The sequence below is a fragment of the Pristis pectinata genome, chromosome 1, assembly GCF_009764475.1.
Source record: "Pristis pectinata isolate sPriPec2 chromosome 1, sPriPec2.1.pri, whole genome shotgun sequence".
Classification (NCBI taxonomy): domain Eukaryota; kingdom Metazoa; phylum Chordata; class Chondrichthyes; order Rhinopristiformes; family Pristidae; genus Pristis; species Pristis pectinata.
In genome coordinates, this window is record NC_067405.1 from 113,953,148 (window position 1) to 113,977,058 (window position 23,911).

The window sequence follows — 23,911 nt, forward strand, 5'->3', positions numbered from 1 at the left end:
TCCCCATCAAAGCTCTTCCTGTTTGCCAGTGTTTGGCAGATTTTCCCTCTAAACCTTTCCAAATGTCATTTAAGTGTTGTTATTGTATCTGCCTCAACATTTTTCTCTGACAGCTCATTCCATATATGCACCACCCTCTGCGTGAAGAGGTTGCCCCTTGGATTCCTTTTAAATCTTTCCCCTCTCACCTTAAGCCCATGCATCCAGTATCCCCTGTGGGAAAAAGACTGTGTGCATTCACCTTATCCTTGCCCCTGATGATTTTATACACCTCTATAAGGTCACCCCTCATTCTCCTACACTCCAAGGAATAGAGTCCTAGCCTGCCCAACCTCTCCCTCGAGAACTGGCAACATTTTGGTAAATCTTCTTGGCACTCTTTCCAGCTTAATGACGTCTTTCATATAACAGGTTAACCAAAACTGTACACAGTACTCCAAGTGTGGCCTCACCAACTTCTTGTACAACTCTAACATAATGTCCTAACTCATATACTCAATGCCCTGACTGATGAACACCAGCATGCCAAATGCCACCTTCACACCTGTCTGCCTATGATGCCACTTTCAGGGAACTGTGTACTTGTACTCCGAGGTTCCTTTACAACACTCCTCAGGGCCCTACTGTTCACTATACGAGTATTACCCTGGTTTGACTTCCCAAAATCCACCTTGCACTTACCTGAATTGAATGCTGTTCCTTAGCCCACTTACTTAGCTGATCTCCCTGTAATTTTTGATATTCTTCTTCACTATTTATGATATTGCCTATTTTAGTGTCATGTGCAAACTTACAAACCATGTCGTGTACAGTCTCATCCAAATCATTTATATAAGTGACAAACAACAATAGGCCCAGCAGCGATCGCTGCAGCACACCACTAGTTACAGGCCTCCAATCTGAGAAACAACCTTACACCATCACTCTCTATTATCACCCTTCCTATCATCAAGACAATTATGTATCCAATTAGCTAGCTCTCCCAGCATCCCATGTGATATAACGTTCCAGACTTGCCTACCATGCAGGACCTTGTCAAACGCCTTACTAAAGTCCGTATAGACAACGTCCACCACCCTGCCCTCATCAATCTGCTTGGTTACCTCTTCTGTTGTTTGTGTCTGGATGATCATGTCATACCCTAAGTGAGGCAAATTTTAATATACTACGGAACAATAATTTTTCATCAGTAAAACTGGAAAACCATTATTGTCCTTTAAGTTTTTGTTGTATAACTTGGTATCTCTTTTGTTAACAGTAGCTCTTACAAGCAATATCCTTGCACGTGGCAATCCCTTTAAGGTAAGAGATTATTGTAATTTACCTGAAGATTTTGCAGTTAAATGGCATTCCTACTCCTTCAGCATTTTTAACATGGGTGGAGAACATGACAGGAAAAAGTAGTTTGCCATTTGGTGTTGTAAATTGATTTTTCAATGACATACCACAATTTTACCTCCCAGAAAATGAAGAGAGAAATTTTATTTTGTGAAGCCTTTTCAAAAGAAAAGGGATTGAAGCATATTAACAGTATTTTAAAATGGGACCATAAAGTGGGCATAAATGGAGTCTGTCTGCTGATAAATGAAGTTGCATATCTTTCTGTTTATCATTTGTATTGAAAATTCTAAGTGAGCAGTGTCTGGTATGTAGTACCAACAAGGCGGAAACCAGTAGGAATACATTATGAAGTAAGTCAAGTAATAGTGATTTGGTAAAGTGAATGCTGGATTTTAGAGATTTATAAATTGAAAAAGAATTAAAGACTGGTTGAGTTGTGATTTTCTGTAGCTTTAGGTTCTTGAAGGATGTGTTGCAGAAGGAGAGTGTTCAGCCTGTCTTGATTTTAGTACAATAATGATTAAATCTGGAAGATGAACATGTAAAATTGTATTAGCATTAGCATTCATATAGAGATGAAAATGTATCAATTTAATCAGACTTCAGCAGGACTAAAAGTTCTGTATAATGTCAAGAAAATTAATGAATGTAAACTGTAATGTTTCAATTGAGGAGAAAGTACAATCGTTTGGAGGAGATGACTGATATGACAAAAATGGAAATATTCCTTGAAGAGCCTGTCAGTTGAGATGATGACCTGACAGAAAATTTGTTGATCCTTGTGGAAGTTGCCCAAAATGATATCAGATTAATCACCAAAGTGATCAAAGGCAGAAACTGAGCTCAAATCATAAATGAGAAGGAAAAACAGTGATATTACAAGCTGTACTATTAGTGTCATAGAGTAATACATCATGAAAACAGGCCCTTCGGCCCAACTAGTCCATGCTGACCACAGCATTCTCCCTGCTAGTCCCAGTTGCCCGCATTCAGCCCATAACCCTCCAACCTCTCCCCTCCATGTACCTATCCAAATGCCTCTTAAATGTTACAATTGTACCTGCTTCGACCACTTCCTCTGGCAGCTCATTCCAGGTACTCACCACCCTCTGTGTAGAGAAGTTACCTCTCAGATCTCTATTAAATCTCTCCCCTCTGTATCTGTGCCCTCTAGTTATGAACTCCCCAACCCTGGGGAAAACACTATAACTGTCCACCTTATCCATACCCCTCATGATTTTTTTAAACTCCTGTGAGGTCACCCCTCATTCTCCTACGCTCCAAGGAGAAAAGATCCAGCGTGGCCAACCTCTCCCTATAATTCATGCCCTCTAGTCCAGGCAGCATCCTTGTAAATCTCTTCTGCACTCTCCCAGCATGACAATGTCTTTTCTGTAACACGGTGACCAAAGCTGTACACAGTACTCCAAGTGTGGCCTCACCAATGACTTGTATAACTGCAACATAATGTCCCTGCTCCTAAACTCGATGCCCTGACTGATGAAGGCCAGCATGCTGAACGCCGCCTTCACCATCCTGTCTACTTGTGCGGCCACTTTCAGTGAACTGTGTACTTGTACTCCCAGGTCCCTGTGTTCCACAACACTCGTCAGTGCCATGCTGTTCACTGTAAATCCTACCCTGGTTTGAATGTCCAAAATGCATCACCTCAAACTTAGATAAGTTAAAATCCATTTGCCATTCCTCAGCCCATCTCCCTAACTGATCAAGATCTCTTTGCAATTCATTGTAACCTGCTTCACTATCAACAAAACGACTTAATTTAGTATCGTCAGCAAACTTGCTAATTGTGCCATGTACATCCATATCCAAATCATTCACATAAACAATGAATAACAGAGGTCCCAACACTGACCCCTGGGCACCCCACTAGCCACAGGCCTCCAGTCGGAGAATTGACCTTCAACCATCACCCTCTGCTTCCTATCATCAAGCCAATTCTGAATCCACCTCACTAGTTCCCCCTGAATCACATGTGACCCAACCTTCCAGATCAGCCTGCCATGCAGAACCTTATCAAAGTCCATATAGACAACATTTTCTGTCCTACCTTCATCTATTCCCTTAGTTGCCTCTTCGAAAAGCTCCAAAAGATTTGTCAGACATGACCTCCCACACACAAAACCATGCTGACTATTCCTGATCAGGCCTTGACTATCCAAGTGATGGTAGATCTTGTCCCTCAGAATTACTTCCAGTAACTTCCCTGCAACTGAAGTCAGGATCACTGGCCTGTAGTTCCCTAGCCCGTCCTTGCTACCCTTTTTGAACAATGGAACAACATTAGCAACTCTCCAGTCTTCTGGAGCTTTGATCATGGATTAAATAAGGACTTTCAAGATAATTAAGTGTCAATAAAAAATCTTGCCAAATTGTACTAAGTACAGACATTATTAGTAATAATTAGAAGTTTTCAGATGGGTTCATTAAATTTAAGGATTGGGATGATCATGAACAATTTCCAAAATTAAATCGTGGAGCAGGGAAAATAACTGGTAGAAGCATTGCAGAGTCTACTTTTGAAGATCTCAATTTTTTAGAACTACCTTGAATGAAAGGTGGAATGCATATTCACATTGTGCCTGTCATTGCAAGAATACAGTCCTGTAACGAGACTGTAACATTATGGCCTGAAGCACAAGCAGCTACACAATCTTGAATATTCTGATCCATATAATTGTATGAAGTGATCAATGAGTGATTAATTATGGATTTAATGAATCCTCAACCTTATTAACAGTGCAAGCTCCTACCTACTTTTTGCCTTCCTCGGGAACATTCCCATCGTTCATCCAGCTCCTGTACTTTTTTCCAGCTTAATTTCCCTGTTGCCTCAGTATTTGATACCCCCTCCTCTCCCTAACCTTTTCCATTTGCAACATCTGATCTTGCCTCTACTTCTCTTATCTTCCATTTGGTCATCTATTCTTCTTTCCCTCATTTCCATTTCATCTTCACCTTTTCCCTGCATCACTAGCTACCAACAGCTCTTTTTTCTTTCTTCATTCAATTTTTGTCGTCTTATTTGCATTTCTTTTCTCTGTCTCCATCTCTTCCTTTAACACCTCCATCTCCTCTCCTCTCTCAATCTCCTCATTCTTTACTATTACTATCAGTTGTGTTTCTTCTCTTGCCCTTTGATCTTGTTCATTCCTGAATACTGTACTTCATCTTTACTGTTCAGTCCACAGGAACTCAACTTGTTGATGCTGGTCGGGAAAATGTGCACTGCTTATCAAACTAATTGCAAACTTATTAGATCAAAATTAAGTGTAGAACTGGCCAAAATAGTGTATATTTAAGGAAGTTTCTGCAAGATTGATTAAAATAGTAACACACAGAGAATTAAATGTTTTCTTTTAAACATGTGGCCAAGTGTTCTGTTGCTGCTAGTGTCTCCTGTCTTAATATCTAATATACAAATCACATTCTTCTGATTTATATGATCTAAATAATATGTTCTATTTCTATTTTTATTTACTTAAACCCAAATCTTTGTGGTATTCTCCTTCCAAGGTGACATCTGGTGGCATAACCAATGGACTACCTGGAACTCCAACTCGTAACAGTAGCATTCTAGATAGCATGGTGAAAACTAGTAAGAGATCAACAAGCAACAGTCAATCTGTAAATAAGGAAAAATCGCCAGTCCTGAAGCCTCTGATATCAAAGTTAAAGGCGAAACAGGTACTAACCTAATTAAGAATTTAGTTAAGAATCCAGAAATATGTTTAATTTGTATTTCCCCTTATGGTTCAGTTACATTCATTAGCCAATCGCTAAGTGCAAGATGATTATGTGGAGTTTCTTTTAGATCATGAGCGAGTCTGGTAATAGTATTCATGTCATTGAAAAATACTGTGACATTCACAGTTTCTTTTTGTTTGTGAGGAATGACCAGGACAGCTGATGTTTGTAAACTCCCATGCAATAAGTACTAAAGTAAAATTCAAAGGGAAATATTTTGCATATCTGCATATCAAAATCCAAAGGATACAAAGCTAGTTGCATGTGCATGCTATCTTTTTGATTTTGTTTCAGAGATGTAACCAAATCATTTTGCTGAATATCATAAATCAATTTTGTAATCACTTGGCCTGCTTTGAGATTTTAAAACAAAACATAGTGTTTGGTAGCTCCAGCACTGTATAGCTAAGTATAAAATATATTTTTTTAAAACACTGTAAGGAGATAATTTTGAGGTCTTGGCTTGAAATTAGCTTGTGCCATGCATTGGTGCTGTGAATCTGTTTTGGTATCTGTTTTTCATTTTCTTATTTTTCCCCAAAGACCCAAGCTACACTCTTCCAATCAACCACCCCCAAGTCCAGCAGTACAATTGTGGAAGATAAACATATTGAGGCTAAGCCTGTACAAACAGTTATCCCAGACAGTAAGGTTACAGACAACAAAAAGTGAGTGTATTTTAACATTACATGCAAAGGATAAATACTTTAGACAGCCATTAAACCGCTTGGAAATCAAACCATTTTTTGTTGTTGATGAACTTTATTATTTCAAAATTTTAGTATTATGATTTGTTTTCTATAAATGTGATTTAAATGATTACAGTACTACCAGATAGCTACTACACATGGCATTTGAATTTTAGATCTATTATTTCCATAATAAGCACCAATTGTAATTTCTAATCAAGTGGACTTAGATTAAAAGTGGCAAAATTTTGTTCAGGCCCAATAATAATATTTTGTTGTGAAAAGGCCAAAGAAGACAGGTTTCCAACTCTGGTTAGACGAAAGCCGAGATGATATTATTGCTGAGAGTCCAGATTTGACCGAAGAAGAAATAATTAAGGAAGGCATGAACAGATTCCGCATTCTGTCAGCTGAGGAAAGAAAGGTAAGAAACCAATTTCTGGAATTTGGCCCTCGACACTTTAAACGCCAATTTTGTCTTGGCTTTGTGAATAATAAAATTTAATTTAGAAGCATTTTAATTGAAATCTTTGAATATTTAAAATTATTAGCTTGGAAGATCCACTTCCAAGAGTAGATCCACTTCCAAGAGTAAGTATATGCTTGGGCAAATAGTTTGTAATCATTCCTTTTGATATGTAGTCTTCTGTTTTGCCCTGTGAGTTTACTATTTAATTGGTTTGGATTCGCGCCTTGAATTGCTTTGACAGTGCTAAAGAAAACCCATTACTATTTTAGAAATATCTATTTGGATGCAATGAATGAATGTTTTAAACTTGCCTACATGAAGCTGACATACAGATTTAAATCTATAGGTTTTAGTTAACTTGGTGAAAAAAAAAATAAGCCTGTTGAGCATATTGAGTTAGATCAGCCATACTGATTTCTTGAATACAGGAAAATTTAGTGGGAAGCAGTGTTGTTGTGAGTGCTGTTTGATTTTAAATGCACTACTTGCAGATTGTTAAACAAAAGGCAACTGAGTTGGTTTTGAAATGTGTGTTGCTGAGGAACTATGTATAAGTGTATTTGTTAATATTGATTTTATTTCTGTGTGAGCAGGTGACATCATTATTTAAACAAATTGGCAGATGGTCATGTAACTGACAGATAAAATTGGGGAATGAGGAACAGAATTTTATGGAAGGGCTTGCAGCAATCTTGAACTGTGAATTTGAAATAAATTAGTCTCAGCTGCAGAGTAGGATTTGCAGATTGTGGGTGTGTGGAACATTTGGATAGACAGGTACCTTACTGTTTGATTTTTACTTTAAAGTTAAAAAAAATATTTTTCTCTCTTGCGAATGGTGTAATGTCACTCATAACCACTTCTTTAGTGAGGGCCTTATTTTCAATCAATTGCAAATCAATTGTATGAAGAGAATTTTTTAAAAAAGTGAAGGGACCAAAGATGTATGTAAAACAAAAAAATCCTGCAAATAATCTGAAACCTGAAGGAATTTTCTTTCCCAAGGAATTGAATGAAACCAAAAATTCTTCTATGAATATCAAGCATGGAGGAACTGCAAAAAATAAGTTTTAAATTGAAAACATCAAGGAACTTTGCCCAAGTTGGTTGGAGCTTTAAACTCCCAACACATTTGGAATATTGTGTGCAATTCTGGTTGGCACACTATAAGAAGGAAATGATTGCAGGAGAGGTGCAGCGAAAATTCACAAGGATGTTGCCTGGGATGGAACATTTCAGTTATGAGGAGAAACAGGAAAGGCTCTGTTTGTTTTCCTTGGCACAGAAGAGGCTGGGGTGGGGTGTGTCCTGATAGAGGTATGCAAAATTATGAGAGGCATAGATAGGGTAGATGGTAAGAAACGTTTCCTCCATGGCAAAGGTGTCTAAGACCAGAGGAAAATTAACAATAAAGAGAGGATCTAAGAACTTTCTCTCTCAGAGGGTGGTTGACTTATAGAACACACTGCCTGAAAAGGTTGTGGAGGCAGGTACTTTCACAACATTTCAGAAGTATATGGGTGACCACTTGAATCGCCAAGGCATTGTGGACTAGGGGCCAAGTGCTGGTAAATGGGTATGATTGATGTTTGGCATGGGTATGGTGGGCTGTTTCTGTGCTGTGAGACTCTGTCAGGCAGAATCATGGTGAACTGGGGTAAAATGATCAATGCATTTTCAATTTAATACCTTGGGTAGAAATTATTATTTCTTGAAGTTATTAACCCAGATCAATTTACTTAAAGTATTTGTAGTTTAGATTCCTACCTATTAAGTCAACAGTAAACATTTTGTGTATTTCCTGGTTTAACCCTTCAAGAAAAGAGAAGGTAGCATTAGTTGAAGTTAGCCCAAATTCCAAAATTGAAACCGATCGTGCAATGATTTTATTTTCCAGTCCTGGACAGAGAGAGCGAAAAGTGCTACCAATAATATACCTGATACAGAAGTTAAAAAACGCAAACGTACAGAAGAGCTGGGTGCAGATGAGCTAGAAGACAAAAAGGAAAATTCTGAAGAATCTGAAGCTTCAGCCAAAAAGAAGAAACCAGAACACTTATCTGTGAATTCAAGACTGTCTGCCTTTGCTTTCAAAAAGGACTAACAATGATGTAAATTGTTTGAACATGATCTGAACATAATAATAGAACCTTATTTTTAAGTTGCACTTATTTAACAGTTTGAACAAAACTTTAATTCTAAATGTTCTTGAAATTGAACTGTTGCATCGGGGAGATTTATTATCTCTTAAGTTCACACTTAGCAACACACATTGTGTTCAGTTCCTCCCTTGTGGCAGGTTCTGCTATTCAGGCAAATGATGTTCTACTCAAAAACAGGCAGTTTTTAACGGGATGTAAAGTAGCTGGTTTGTCTGCAAATGAGGAGAACCTGTGGTTATTGATCTGAAATGGTGTACAATAGCAAAAATGAGGGAGTGAAAGGTCATAACTATGAATGAATCAAATTAACTTTCACTGCCACTACTTTCTTTTTGTACATTTTCTTTGAATATCATGGCGTTAGAAATATTTTTATTTAGTAGAATTTGTTGTGAGCAACATTGTGGTAAATGTTAGATATTGCATTGCTCCAAATTGCTAAATTTTATTTGAATAATACTTTTAATAAATTGTTAGGCTTGCTTGGAACATGTTACTATTCTGTCCAGTTGGCTCTAATTACTCATTGTATGGTAAAACTCGTTCATCTTGCATGTTCAGGACTTTGGTGAGTCTACAGGGTGTGACTGAGAAAACTGAGCCACCCAGAAGCTGTAACTGGAGAATATAAAACCCTTTATTCAGACAGCAAATCAACTGGAGAGAGAGACTCTCGCTCCCCTCACACAATGTTTTATACTTTATGAACACACAGACAACAATAAATGATTAACAACAGTTTCAATTGCTATAATCACCAACTTAACTTTAACATTTTGAATGTAGACAGGCAACTGTGCAGAATTACATATTTACAATGTGAGCAAATCCTAACCAGCAGAACCCCTCTGAATATTCAAATACTAGAAGCTGGTCCAAGAGCTTCTAAGCATAAACTCCACACACACAAAATATACCTCTTGTTACAGTTTTGAGGGATGGCTCCCTGAATACACAACTAGCCAGAATATTAAGTGACAAAACAGACCTGTCCTGAACTGTGCATTAAGTGGCAATTATATGCCTTTAATGATGTGTTAATACAGAAGTTGGTCACTTAATGCTGACCTTGATCTCATCTTGAAGTTTTCAGTGAGCACTAATTAACATGAGCATTCATCTGTTGTGTTCTCCCGCATAGTTTCAATGGGACCGAATCAGAATGTCCCACACGCAATAACTGGTTTCAATAGTCTTAAAGCATCAGTTGAAGTTAAATTGTGAATAGGTTTTATTTCCCAAAGACTGGTTCTGCAGTCTCTTGTGTTGTCATTTTAATTAATATCTGCTATTCATAATTTCATAACTCCAGAATAGTCCCCAACAGGGAGTTTGGGAACCTGGACCCTACAAGTGGAAGGGGAATGTGGGAAATATTCTCTAGTGAGTCAGATGCCAAACCATTGGGATTTGCTGTTTTATATTCTCCAAGGTGTTGGATTTTGCTTGGATTCAAGTTTTCACTTTTTTATGAAGACAAAAGAAACTGTAGATGCTGTAATCTGGAACAAAAAGAAACAGAGCGCTGGAAGAACTTGGCAGGTCAAGCTGCATCTGTGGAGGCAAAAGGTGTAAGTCAAAGTTCCCATTGAATTTTCCAAGCCATCTTGCCCCAGCTCCTTCAGAAATACAATTTGTTTCATTTATTCCTAGCTCTGTACTCTTTTGCAAATTGAACCATTCCTTATCATCCTTGTTTATAGATTGGGCTACTCTTTGAATGGTACCCTTAATACCAATTGTCTAGAATTCTGTCCCTTGTTTCAGCAAGAATTTCAGGCCCCTCCTTTGTTCTCTCAGTCCCTTAGTTATTGCTCTGGCTCTACTCATTTTAGGGGTCATTTTTTGTTCATGTGCTCCTGGTAGATTTAATGTACTTGTTCTGTCCCAGGTTTTTTTTAAAAAAGGCGCAGTCCCATTGTCTAAGTTAATTTCCACATTCTGCAACTTTTAAGCACTTCTTTGCAGTTTGCTTTACTTTTCACTTAATTTACTATCATATTTTGCTTTGTGAGCTTACATCAATAGAAAGTTAATACATTTTGCATTTGCTCTACAACTTTCTTAATATTACTAATCTTTACAATTTAAGGAAGAACCTTGTTCACCTAATAGCAATATCTAACAAGGAGCTGTCTTCCATGTTTGTGAGAATATAAAATGTAATTAAAATGAATAGTAAATACTTTAGATGGATAAGCCTATTTTATATTGTTCCTAATGTGTCTTAGTGTTGTAACATTGCGGTAGGTGGGGGAGGGGGGAGGGTGAATGGGAACGATGTGAGAAGCTGGGAGGTGATAGGTGGAAGAGGCAAAGGGCTGAAGAAAAGGAATCTGATAGGAGAGGACAGTTGGCCATGGAATAAAGGGAAGGAGGTGGGCAGGTCATGAGGGCAGCGGGGGGGGGGGGGGGGAGAGAAGGGAGTCACAGGAATAAGGGAAAATAAAGGGAGGGGGAGAAGCAGAGGGGGGCGGTTACCAGAAGTTAGAGAAATCAATGTTGATGCAGTCAGGTTGGAGACTACTAAGGCAGAATATGTAGTGGGTGCTATGAAGAATCTGGACCAGCTGCTGATTGTCAAGAGTCTGAATTCATCTGAAAGGTAAGTGTCTTTATAAGTAATATGTAGTCCATGATCTCTTGTATTGGTTTTGATCACCTGATGATTTGCAGTTTTTTTTTAATCCCTTTTTGGATTCAGGTTTACTTTTTGATTCTGCCATCAAGAGTAGGTATGAGATGAGATAGGCTGGGGGTGATGCAAGGATGTTTAGATATGGTCATCCAGTAATTACCTGGGGCAAGATTTTTGGACAGTTTGGACTTTTCTAATCATGATTTTCATGTACAAGTGTGTAAAAGAGCCCTCTGGCCAAGATGGCCACAATTTCATATTTTGGGGAAGGGACCTCATTTGTCAAGATCACAAGACAAGGGAGCAGAAGTAGGCCATTCGGCCCACTGAGTCTGCTCCAAAGAAAAGAGAAAAAAAGAAATGAGAAATTGGGGGGGGGGAACGACACTATTCTAACCCCAATTTCCAGCCTTATCCCCATATCCCTTGATACCCCGACTATTTAGATATCTATCTCTTCCTTAAATGCCTCCAATGATCTGGCCTCCACTGCTATATGTGGCAAGGAATTCCACAAATTCACCACCCTCTGGCTAAAGAAATTTCTCCTCATCTCTGTTTTAAACCTGTACCCTCTAATTCTAAGATTGTGCCCTCTGGTCCTGGACTCACCCACCAAGGGAAACAGCTTGACCACATCTACTCTGTCCAGTCCTTTCAACATTTTAAATGTCTCTGAGGTCCCCTCTCATTCTTCTGTACTCCAGTGAGTACAGTTAAGAGCCAACAAACGCTCATCATACGTAAGCCCTTTCATTCCGGGAATCATCCTCGTAAATCTCCTCTGAACCCTCTCCAACATCGGCACATCTTTCCTAAGATATGGGGCCCAAAACTGTGCACAGTAATCCAAATGAGGCCTCACTAGTGCCCTGCAGAGCCTCATCAACACTTCCTTACTTTTATACACTATACCTCTCGAAATGAATGCCAACATAGCATTCACTTTCTTTACCACCGATCCGACCTGGTGGTTAACCTTTAAGATATCCTGCACGAGTACCCCCAAGTCCCTTTGTACTTATATACTTTGAGTTTTCTCTCCTTCTAGATAATAATCTGCCTGTTTATTTCTGTTTCCAAAGTGTACAACTGCACATTTCTCAACGTTGAACCTCATCTGCCATTTCCTTGCTCGTTCTCCTAAACTATCTAGGTCTCTCTGCAACCTTCCTGTCTCCTCAATACTCTCTACTCCTCCACCTATCTTGGTGTCATCCGCAAACTTAGCCACAGAACTATTTACTCCATCGTCCAAATCGTTAACGTACAAGGTAAAAGAAGTGGCCCCAACACCGACCCCTGTGGAACACCACTAGTAACCGGTAGCCAACCAGAACAAGATCCTTTTATTCCCACCCTTTGCTTCCTGCCAACCAGCCAATGCTCCACCCATTCTGTTATCCTACCTGTATTTCCATGACCTCTTATCTTATTAATCAGTCTCTTATGCGGCACCTTGTCGAAGGCCTTTTGAAAGTCTAAATACGCAACATCTACCGCCTCTCCCTTATCTACCCTACCTGTGATTTCTTCAAAAAACTCCAGTAGGTTGGTCAGGCAGGATCTTCCCTTCACAAAACCATGTTGGCTAGGACCTATCTTGCCTTGCACCTCTAGGTATTCCATAACCTCATCCTTGAGGATAGATTCCAATAACTTTCCCACCACTGATGTCAGACTAATAGGTCTGTAATTTCCTTTATGCTGCCTCCCACCTTTCTTATACAGTGGAGCTACATTTGCGACCCTCCAGTCCTCCGGAACCATGCCGGAGTCTATCGATTCCTGGAAAATTTATCACCAATGCCTCCGCAATCTCTAAAGCCACCTCCTTCAGAACCCGGGGATTCACCTCATCCTGTCCGGGAGACTTATCAGTCTTTAGCCCATTTAGTTTTCCTAGCACCTCCTCTCCAGTAATCTTAACTGAACTCAGTTCCATTCCATGAGACCCCTGACTAACTGGTATATTGCTGATGTCTTGCACAGTGAAGACCGATGCAAAATACTCATTTAGTTCTTCTGCCATCTCTTTATCATCCATTATAATCTCTCCCAGACCGTTATCGATTGGTCCTATATCAACGTGTCTCTCTTTTATTCCTTATATATTTAAAAAAACTCTTAGCATCCTTTCGAATGTTATCTGCCAACTTCCTTTCATAATTCATCTTTTCTTTCCTAACTACCTTCTTAGTTTCTTTCTGCAGGTTTTTAAGTTTCCCAGTCTTCTGTTTTCCCACTAATTTTGGCTTCCTTGTATGCCCTCCCTTTTGCTTTTATTTTAACCTTCGCCTCTCTCGTTATCCACATTTGTGCCTTTTTTCCATTCAAAACCTTTTTTTCTTGGAATATATCTGTCCTGCATTTTCCTTATTACTTGTAGAAATTCCTTCCATTTCTGCTCCGCCGTCCCTCCAGCTAGCATACTCTTCCAATCAATCTGGGCCAACTCCTCTCTCATACCACTGTAATTTCCTTTGTTCCACTGAAATATCGATACACCAGTTATCAGCTTCTCCTTCTCAGATTTGAAACTGAACTCAATCATATTGTGATCACAAGTTCCCAATGGTTCCTTGACCTTTAGTTCCCTAATCACCTCCTGTTCGTTACACAGCACCCAATCCAAAACAGCCGACTCCCTGGTGGGCTCATCAACAAGTTGCTCCAAAAAAACATCTGGTGCAGAACTGGATACCCATAAACAGAAACTGCTTTAAATCAGGAGGTTATTTTTTTCTTTATCACATTCCTTCTCATTTAAGTTCTCATTTTTTGGACTGCTGACAGAATAATAACACCAGGAAGGAGCAGAATAGAAGAAATAAAATTATTAGGTGGCATTGTCCAGCTTGCCATCTCCAGTACAAAGGCATGCTCCAGGGGAATTGAGGAGTTTAAAAAAAGTTGTATCTCCTCACTTGGACAGGAATAGGTTCCAGTTTTTATTGTCTTATTATTAATTGAATTCAACTCTACCTCTAAGGCGTGGGCATAGACTATTTGAATGAATTGAAAACAGCAGAAATTTGCTAACTATGTTGTTTTCCCGCAGTGTGCTGCAGACTGTTGTATCTTCTGGGTTCCTAGCTCTAAACTGAGGTGTAATCCTTTTACTGAGACACTGTCAGGGAAAACCATGTACTTTCCCATTCACTGTCCTCTCCGACCAGAGTCCATCTTTAGCCCTTTGTCACTTCCACCTATCACCTCCCAGCCTCTGACATCATTCCCACTCTCCTCCCTCCCTCATCTGCCTTATCACCCACCACCCCCCTCCCCTCCCCTCCCCTCCCCCCACCTCATCCGGATCCACCTATCACTTGCCAGCTCTTGTTCCACCCCTTCCCTTCACCATTTTATGCCGGTTATCTCCCCTCTTTCTTTCCAGTCCAGATGAAGCATCTGAACCCAAAACGTCAACTGTCCATTTCCTTCCATAGATACTGCCTGACCCACTGAGTTCCTCCAGTGCTTTGTGTTATTTTCCCATGCAGTTAGGTAAAATTCAAGAATATGCTGCAACTGAGCTATCCTTGTGCAACTCGTGGATGGGTTGAGTTTGCATTGGTGTAAGTTTAGAATTTGGATGCAATTGCAATCGCCATGTGGATAAGAAAGATTTATATAATTTAAGGGGGGAAGATAGGTTTAGGACTGATACTTAGTTTTTGTTGCTCGTGCATCACAAGTTTTGTTCTTGTGTAAGGAGCCACAATGAAGAATTTCTGTAATCTCACAAAGGTTTCTTCATGCATGTTCTTCAGAACTTGCATTAGGAAATTGCGTAATATCTTTTTCTTGATAAATGGGAACCAAAAAACTGACTATTTTTACTTGGGTATACTTCTGAATATACAGTGGCATGCAAAAGTTTGGGCACCCGGTCAAAATTTCTGTTACTATGAATAGCTAAGTGAGTAAAAGATGACCTGATTTCCAAAAGGCATGAAGTTAAAGATGACACATTTCTTTAATATTTTAAGCAAGATTACTTTTTTTATTTTCATCTTTTACAGTTTCAAAATAACAAAAAAGGAAAAGGGCCCGAAGCAAAAGTTTGGGCACCCTGCATGGTCAGTATTTAGTAACACCCCTTTGGCAAGTATCACAGCTTGTAAATGCTTTCTATAGCCAACTAAGAGTCTTTCAGTTCTTGTTTGAGGGATTTTCACCCATTCTTCCTTGCAAAAGGCTTCTAGTTCTGTGAGATTCTTGGGCTGTCTTGCATGTACTGCTCTTTTGAGGTCTATCCACAGATTTTCGATGATGTTTAGGTCGGGGGACTGTGAGGGCCATGGCAAAACCTTCAGCTTGTGCCTCTTGAGGTAGTCCATTGTGGATTTTGATGTGTGTTTAGGATTGTTATCCTGTTGTAGAAGCCATCCTCTTTTCATCTTCAGCTTTTTTTTTACAGACGGTGTGATGTTCACTTCCAGAATTTGCTGGTATTTAATTGAATTCATTCTTCTCCCCACCAGTGAAGTGTTCCCCATGCCACTGGCTGCAACAAAGCCCAAAGCATGATTGATCCACCCCCATTCTTAACAGTTGGAGAGGTGTTCTTTTCATGAAATTCTGCACCCTTTTTTCTCCAATCTTTCCTGTGTCCTCACCACAAAATTCAGCGTCAGAAGTTTGCAAAGGAACATCTAAACAATCCTGATGCATTTTGGAAACGAGTCCTGTGGACTGATGAAGTTAAAATAGAACTTCTTGGCCGCAATGAGCAAAGGTATGTTTGGAGAAAAAAGGGTGCAGAATTTCATGAAAAAGCACCTCTCCAACTGTTAAGCACAGGGGTGGATCGATCATGCTTTGGGCTTGTGTTGCAGCCAGTGGCACGGGGAACATTTCACTGGTGGAGGGAAGAATGAATTCAATTAAATACCAGCAAATTCTGGAAGCAAACATCACACCATCTGTTTTTAAGAATAAAAGCTGAAGATGAAAAGAGGATGGCTTCTACAGCAGGATAACGAACCTAAGCACGCCTCAAAATCCACAATGGACTACCTCGAGGCACAAGCTGAAGGTTTTGCCATGGCCCTCACAGTCCCCCGACCTAAACATCATCGAAAATCTGTGGATAGACATCAAAAGAGCAGTGCATGCAAGATGGCCGAAGAACCTCACAGAACTAGAAGCCTTTTGCAAGGAAGAATGGGTGAAAATCCCCCAAACAAGAATTGGAAGACTCTCAGCTGGCTACAGAAAGCATTTAGAATTGTGATACTTGCCAAAGGGGGTGTTACTAAGTACTGACCATGCAGGGTGCCCAAACTTTTGCTTCGGGCCCTTTTCCTTTTTTGTTATTTTGAAACTGTAAAAGATGGAAATAAAAAAGTAATCTTAAAGATGACACATTTCTTTAATATTTTAACTTTATGCCTTTCTGGAAATCAGGTCATCTTTTACTTGCTTAGCTATTCACAGTAACAGAAATTTTGACCAGGGGTGCCCAAACTTCGGCATGCCACTGTATGTTAATAATCTACCAGTCTGAAAAAGGAAATTGAAAAAAATTGTAGTTAAAAGAAATTTACATTTAGGTTGCTGAATAGAATTCAGATACAGGAAACAGAGTACTTTGAAACTGTGAAACTATTATTTAGACAGTGTTTGCTGTTTAGAGCTCTGAAGTTGTCAAATATAAAATGGAAGTCTGAGTTGTCTGAAGTATTTCCTCTTCTCCCAGGCCATTTAGCCATCTATTAGTTTTAATACTTAACAAACTCAACCCTCAGACACAAACATTTATCATATATCCACCCCATAACTCAAAAGTAGACCATAGACATTATTCTGAGCTCTCTCATAGGAAGAGAATACCAGGTGAACCGTGGAAAAGATTTGAGGATGTGCGTAATGCCTTGCAGAAAAAACGCAGCGTCCCCACTGATTCCTGAGAATCTCTGGCAAATGACTGCTCAAAGTGGAGGAGGAGTGCTTGGAATGGAATTGAGACCTTGAGATCATGGATCAGGAGCACACAGTTGGTTTGTTTTTAGTAGTTAGAAGGAGTGTACCCGTCTCACCACCTACCCACCCATCTGCCCTATCAGCCACCATGTGCCTCAAATGTGGAAGAATCTGGGGTTCCCACATTGGCCTCATTAGCTACCTTAAAACTCACAACACTGAGCTACTCACTCCCAAGAGACCGGCTCAGTTTTCCAAGGAGAAAATGTACCATACAAGAATTTTGCCATGTTGTAGCTATTTCTGAAGAAAATGTTCCTAAGGACATGCATGTATGTTTGTATATAAAAATCTTTTTCATCATTCCCAGTCTTGGCCGAGTATAACCTGCCTAGTTAGCTGTAACTACAGACTTTGCTTTCAAGATCACCCTGTTCTTTAGCTTATGATATACAATATAATTCCCATGCTGCAGTAGGTGATGTCATTTAAATGCCAGTTTGTAATGATCTATATACCCTTGTATCTGCAAATGGATATGATGAGGTTGAGTTTCCGCTTGAAGTTTCAGGTAGCGAGAAGAAAACCAAAACTTGCAGAAACATTTTGAGTAATCTGTGTTGAAACAATAATAGATAACATTATCTAGCACAATGTGCCATACTGGATGGAGCCAGTTGCCAGATTAAGCATGGCAATCCTATTAGACTGCTATTTACAAGTGTTACAAAGGAAATACAACATAACACTTACAGTTAATTATGAACCCCAATGCAATAGAATTGCTTTCAGAAATACTCCAGATGGTTTGTTCTCACTCGGGTTCATGTCCAATAGTGAGGCCCTGGTTACACTCTGTCACCTCTTTTTGGACAGGCCCAACACCATATTCTTAAAATAAACACTCTATTCTGAGCTCTGTTGTGGGAAAAGATTACCAGGTAGACAGAGGAAAGGACTCAAGGATGTGCTCAAAGTCTCAGATGAATGCAGCATTCCCAGTGATTCCTGGGAATCTCTGGCATATGACTCCTTGACATCTGTCTGCGCTAATCCCATTTTCCTGCATAAGATCCTGCATTAATGAGGTATTGTTGCAGCTATATAGGTCCCTGGTCAGACCCCACTTGGAGAATTCTGCTCAGTTCTGGTCGCCTCGCTACAGGAAAGATGTGGAAGCCATAGAGAGGGTGCAGAGGAGATTTACAAGGATGCTGCCTGGAATGCGGAGCATGCCTTATGAAAGCAGGTTGAGGGAACTCGGCCTTTTCTCCTTGGAGAGACGGAGGATGAGGGGGGACCTGACTGAGGTGTATAAGGTGATGAGAGGTATTGATAGGGTAGATAATCAGAGGCTTTTCCCCAGGGCTGAATTGGTGCTGGGGAGTAGATATAGAGGAGATGTCAGGGGTAAGTTTTTTTACTCAGAGAATGGTGAGTGCGTGGAATGGGCTGCTGGAAACGGTGGTGGAGGCTGATACGATAGGGTCTTTCAAGAGACTGTTAGATAGGTATATGGAGCTGAGTAAAATAGAGGGTTATGGGTAAGCCTAGTAATTTCTAGGGTAGGGACATGTTCGGCACAGCTTTGTGGGCCGAAGGCTCTGAATTGTGCTGTACTTGTTCTATGTTCTAGATCCAAATCCCTCTGTGCCTTTCCAATTCCAATACCTGTCCAAACATCCTTTAAGTGTTGTAATTGCATCTGTCTCTACAACCTCTGACAGCTCTTTCCAGAAGTTCATTGCCCTCTGTGTGGAAAAACTCACCCTATGGATTTTTAAATTCCTCCCCTCTCACCTTAAACCTATGCCCTCTAGTTCTGGCCGTGCCTGCTGCTGGGGAAAAAGATTCTATCTATTCAATCTATGCCCCTCATAATTATATAAACCTCCTACATTCTTGTGTGAATAAATCCAGCCTAATCAATTTCTCCTTATAATTACAGCCCTTCATTCTAGGTACCACCCTGGTGAATATTTTCTGCACTCTCTCCACACCTACCACATCCTTCCTATAGTTTGGTGACCAAAACTGTACACAACACCCTTGCCTGCTGTCTAACCAATGTTTTGTGCGATTGCATCATGACGTCCCAATTCTTATCCTCAATGCGGTGACCAATGGAGGCAAGTGTGCTGGATGCCTTCTTCAGTAACCTATCCACCTGTGTTGCCAATTTCAACGAGCTATGGACTTGTACCCCAAGGCCTCTCTGTGTATCAATGCTCCAAAGATCCCTGCCATTTACTGGCATGTCCTACCAGAATTTGACTATTCAAAGTGCACTACCTCACACTCCTCTGGATTAAATTCCATCTGCCACGGCTCCGCCCACGTTTCCAGATCTATGTCCCGCTCTATCTTTAGACAACCACCTTTGCGGTCTCTGAATACCACATCCATCTGCACGGGGTTAATTTAGAGGAAGATAGGCAATCAAACCAGTGTAATTTATCAAACTGGTTTGGTGGGGATCTTTGCCCTGGTATGACAGCTACGGTTGGGATTGAGCTAGGGCGGTCTGGTTGCTAATCTCAGTCGAGTGCTCAATGAATGAGTGTTCTGCAAGTGGGGGAGCGGCCATCCACGCAGCCAATGACAGGGCACCGCTGGAAACCTGCTTGTATTAAAGGAGCCCCAGGCTTGTGTTTAGACGAGCGCTGGCGGTTTGTTACAGCGGGTAGATCCATCTGCCTCTCCACAAGGTGCTATCACATCCTTTCCCCCCCGCCCTCTCCCCTCCCCACACACACACGTTCATGGATTACGCAAAGCAGCTCGCTGAAGGAAGCAAGGCCGTGGTGTTGAGCGGTACCGGGTCGGGCAGGCTCCCCGTGTCCGCTGGCGGTGAAACGGGCGGCTGGCTGAACGGGCATTCGGAGCCGCCGCAGTGGTCGGCGCAGCCGAGAGCGGCCGGTCAGTGGAAGGAGGAGCGGACGCGCAGCACCGAAGACAATCAGATGAACCTGCCGAGCCTGCAAGCTGCGTACTCGACTATCCTGAGAGGGCTGGGCGAGGATCCCGGGAGACAGGGGCTCTTGCGGACGCCGTGGAGAGCCGCCACCGCCATGCAGTTCTTCACCAAAGGTTACCAAGAGAAGATTTCAGGTAGGGATTACGTGAGGAGGAAGTGGCGAACTAAACAAAAAGCTCTGTATTCTCTCGCTGATGATAATCGGGACTTTCCAGATCGTTGCTTTCCTGGAAAGTTGCTGGTTTTGAATGACTGGTAATCTACTGTCAAAGACTGCCTTTTCAGTCTATCAAACCCCATTTGATTTCGCCCTCCTGCTCAATGAAGTTTAATTTTGAACACAATGCAGTTGGCGGCGTTGGAACAACACGATCCCCATTTAGTTTTTAAATGTAAAAAAAAACTGTACCATCTCCCCTGAATGCACTTGGCCATCTGGACTCGAACATAGCGTTCAGTGTTCAGGTGGAGGAGGTTGGTTCCTGCTGTCTAAAAAAATTAACAAGGTGTTTGTGGTAAATAAAACTATTCTCTGAGCAACAGCCTAATACTGAAACTCTAGGAAGCTAAACTGTCAACAGTTTAAGGTAAGATAACTTTATTAGTCACACGTACATCGAAACACACAGTGAAGGGCATGACTTTAACAAATATTCTCAGTTTACCAGGATTTTTAAATTAATTTTTGATAGCGTTCTTATTTAACATGTCTCCATCTCACTTTTGTTTCAGCAGTCTCCCCTGTTCCAGAAATGTGAATTTCCTATTACTACCTGATGACAAATCTGGTGATTTTAAATTGGTTTGCGAATTCCCCTCTTGCAGGGAAGCAAGAAGATTAGGCAATGTGGAAAGTGTGCTGTATTTTGTTTTGGTTGTACATGTAAGCGGCTTTATGTTTTATTGTTGAGATGCACTTGTCGACAATGATGGCTGGATTAATTTAGAAGAATATCTCTTCAGGATCATTTGATGTGGTTGGTGGGATATATGACTTTGTAAGAAAATGCCGTCAGTCGCATTGATGGGTTTAGGCTAACCTTACATGGGTTAAGTTGATGAAAGGTGATTTCTGATTGCAATTAAACCGTTTTCCATCAATTAGATCTCTCGTCCACACTATGTGATTTGATTGTGCACCTATACCCAGGATGACTCATCAAAACATTTAGCATTTGTACTTTTAAAACTCCATTGCTTTTGTTTTGGCAATTTTTTTTCCAAGAGTAAATTTTTGTGGTAGTTTGAAACACTCCTTCAAAATAAAGTGGGGATTTATTTGAGAGGTTATATTGGCTTGATGATCTAGTTCTAGGTCTACTTTCTGATTTTTCAATCATTATGCAATGTTTGAATCTGAACAGTTTTAAATTTTATATTTTCTCATTATAATGTGTGAACCAGATTGAGAGCAAATAGGTAACCTTGAAGGATTTTTTTAACTTTGTGTTTCTAATTTTTTAATGAGTTAATAGCTGCAATTCCTTCTTGCCATCCATGTGATCTTTATCTTTGCATATGCGTTCCTTCGTGGACTTCCTCTAAAGCCAAAGCCCTTTTTGTAATTGGGCATGCACCTGCTGACATCAGGCTGGTATTCAGAGTCAGCACTTGCTTCTTACTGATGGGGTTGACTGGAGAAGGGCCTGAACATGACCCTTCTAACTCAGGCAAGAATGCATTTTTAGGTCCCCTATTATGACTTATAATGTCAAAGGCAAAATTTCAACACAACTTGTGGTGAAAGATGGCAATGAGTGCATAAGACATTAATGAGGTATGGTCTTAGACATAACATCTTGTGCAGCTCTTTAGATAACCCCTAGTCTGTTATTCTAAAGAAAGAAATGTATGTTTATTACAATCTAGATCATTTTAAATCCTCTACTTTATTCCAGAGGTGTCAGTCCTCCTTTGTAAGCACTGATTAATACATCACTTCTGTTGGAGAAATGTGCCTGTTGTCAGAACATATGGCATACTCTTCCAAATATTATTCCATTACTTTAAGTATGTGAGGGACTTTCATCAGAGCCTGTGAATCATACAATGAGTAATGTTAGTTGCAACAGATTTCAAAATTGTATTGCTTCAATAAGAGGAAGCAATACTTTTTTCATTTACAAGAAATGAGAAAATACTTTGTTGTCATAATTGTTTGACCTAAAAATACTGTGGTCAACCAATTCACCTACTATTATCCTCATAAATGTATTTGGGGATTCCTTTTAAAGTTATACTATAATTAATTGATCATTTGTGTCATTGTACATTTGAGCTAAGAGAAAAGACCAACATTTTAAGTGTTGGAAGTGAGTGAGGTAGGACTGAGAGAAGAATTCAGAACTGGACTGGGTGGTGGCAGGGGGAGGTGTTGCGGGGGAGTGGGGGAGTGTGTTGGTATCTATTCAAAGGGTATGTGTAAATGAGGATTCTGAATTATTTCTTCTTTGAAAACCTATTCAATAGAGTACTGTGGTGAGTGTAGACAGTGGTTTAAACATGCTGATGTAATGTTAAATCAAATTCAATCCAATTAATTTGTTTTTAAGTCTACTAACCAAAGGATTGCAACAATGTATTACAATGGTTGCTTACAACAACATTAATAAGATTACACTTTGTAAGGATAGGTATATAATTAATTTTTGCCTTGTGTTCTAGAATTTGTGACCTGTTTGCTCTGCAGATTGTAGTTTGCACCTCCTTGCAGTCCCAGAGTGTGTGCCTTATTTCTTCTTGCTTTCTCCTGCACACATGCTCTCTGGAGAATGTGACCTCCTGTTCTCTCCCTCATGCAAGGATTGCACTGTTTCATGCATAAGATAACCTCATAAAGGAACAGTCAACTGAAGGAACAGCATTGAATTTTAAAGGGATAGTTTAACAGAACGAGTTGATTTTTTTTCTTACGGTGGTGCCTATCGTGTTAGATAAGTGATTTTGTTGACAAATACTATTTATATGAAGTTTTGGAATGCATTTGATAACATTTCTTGTAGGAGGTTGTTGACAAAAATAACAGCATGTGGCATTAAGAGCAACTTTGTTATTTGGCTGAAGAATTGTTTAGGAGATGAGATTTTTTAAAATCTCATTGTTCATGGAATGTAGGTGTCACTGGAACTGCTGGGATTTGTTGTCCACCCCCAATTGTCCATTAACTAAGGGAGCAGTTAAGAGCCAATCACATTGTTAGATCTGGAGTTGCACATAAGCCAGACCAGGTAAGGAATGACATTAGTGAACCAAGTGGTTTTAAATGATAAATTGACAATTTCATGGTTAACATTACTATACTGGCTTTTTTAAAAATTCCATATTTCCTTTATGTAATTATTGAAACTTAAAGTCCCCAGCTGTCATGGTGGAATGCAAACTAATGTCTCTCGCTGATAGTTTAGTAACTTAACCACTATACATTCCTCGAGTAAGGAAAATGATTACATCCTCAATTTGACAGAAGGTGCCTTCACCTTAGCTGTGTACTTCTCTAGAATCTTGCTTTATTTTCAGGTACCTTGGATGAAAAAATGAAACATTTATATATTCAAATTCAGTGGCAGCATCTTGATAGATGATGAACTAAATAGCATCGATCAAAGTAGAAAGTTGCAAAATGAGATTGATGGATTAAGTAAATGGGCAAAACTGTCAGATGGAGTTCGAAGTGAGAAGTGTGAAATCATTCATTTGGACTCATCATTGGATTTTAGACTTGACGTAGAGGTGAGTGATGGGTGCCCACTGGAGTGGAGCTAATCTACAGGATGAATGGGAGACTCTTCAGCCTTGGCAACTCCATTCCAGAAGGTCTTTGGATTTTAGACTTGATGTAGAGGTGAGGGATGGGTGCCCACTTGAGTGTAGCTAATCTGCAGGATGAATGGGAGACTGTTCAACCTTGGCAATTCCATTCCAGAATCAAGGTCACTCCAC

At 40.1% G+C, this 23,911-nt stretch overlaps 2 protein-coding genes across 3 annotated transcripts in view; both read left to right on the forward strand.

Annotated features, from left to right (window-relative positions):
- The window catches only part of wdhd1 (WD repeat and HMG-box DNA binding protein 1), a 62,805-nt gene extending 52,397 nt beyond the window's left edge, over positions 1-10,408 (forward strand). Inside the window, 5 exon segments of the mRNA XM_052016664.1 lie at positions 1,259-1,302; positions 4,879-5,049; positions 5,653-5,777; positions 6,084-6,222; positions 8,165-10,408. Of these exon segments, the coding sequence (XP_051872624.1) occupies positions 1,259-1,302; positions 4,879-5,049; positions 5,653-5,777; positions 6,084-6,222; positions 8,165-8,371 (686 nt within the window). The 3' untranslated portion in view covers positions 8,372-10,408.
- A 9,245-nt stretch (positions 10,409-19,653) lies between these two features.
- Positions 19,654-23,911, forward strand: part of gch1 (GTP cyclohydrolase 1) — a 36,396-nt gene continuing 32,138 nt past the window's right edge. The window contains exon 1 of one of the 2 annotated variants that reach the window (XM_052026340.1): positions 19,654-20,106. In XM_052026340.1, the coding sequence (XP_051882300.1) occupies positions 19,758-20,106 (349 nt within the window). In that variant the 5' untranslated portion in view covers positions 19,654-19,757. The remainder of the gene's footprint in view (positions 20,107-23,911) is intronic. The other variant, XM_052026348.1, reaches the window with a different exon arrangement.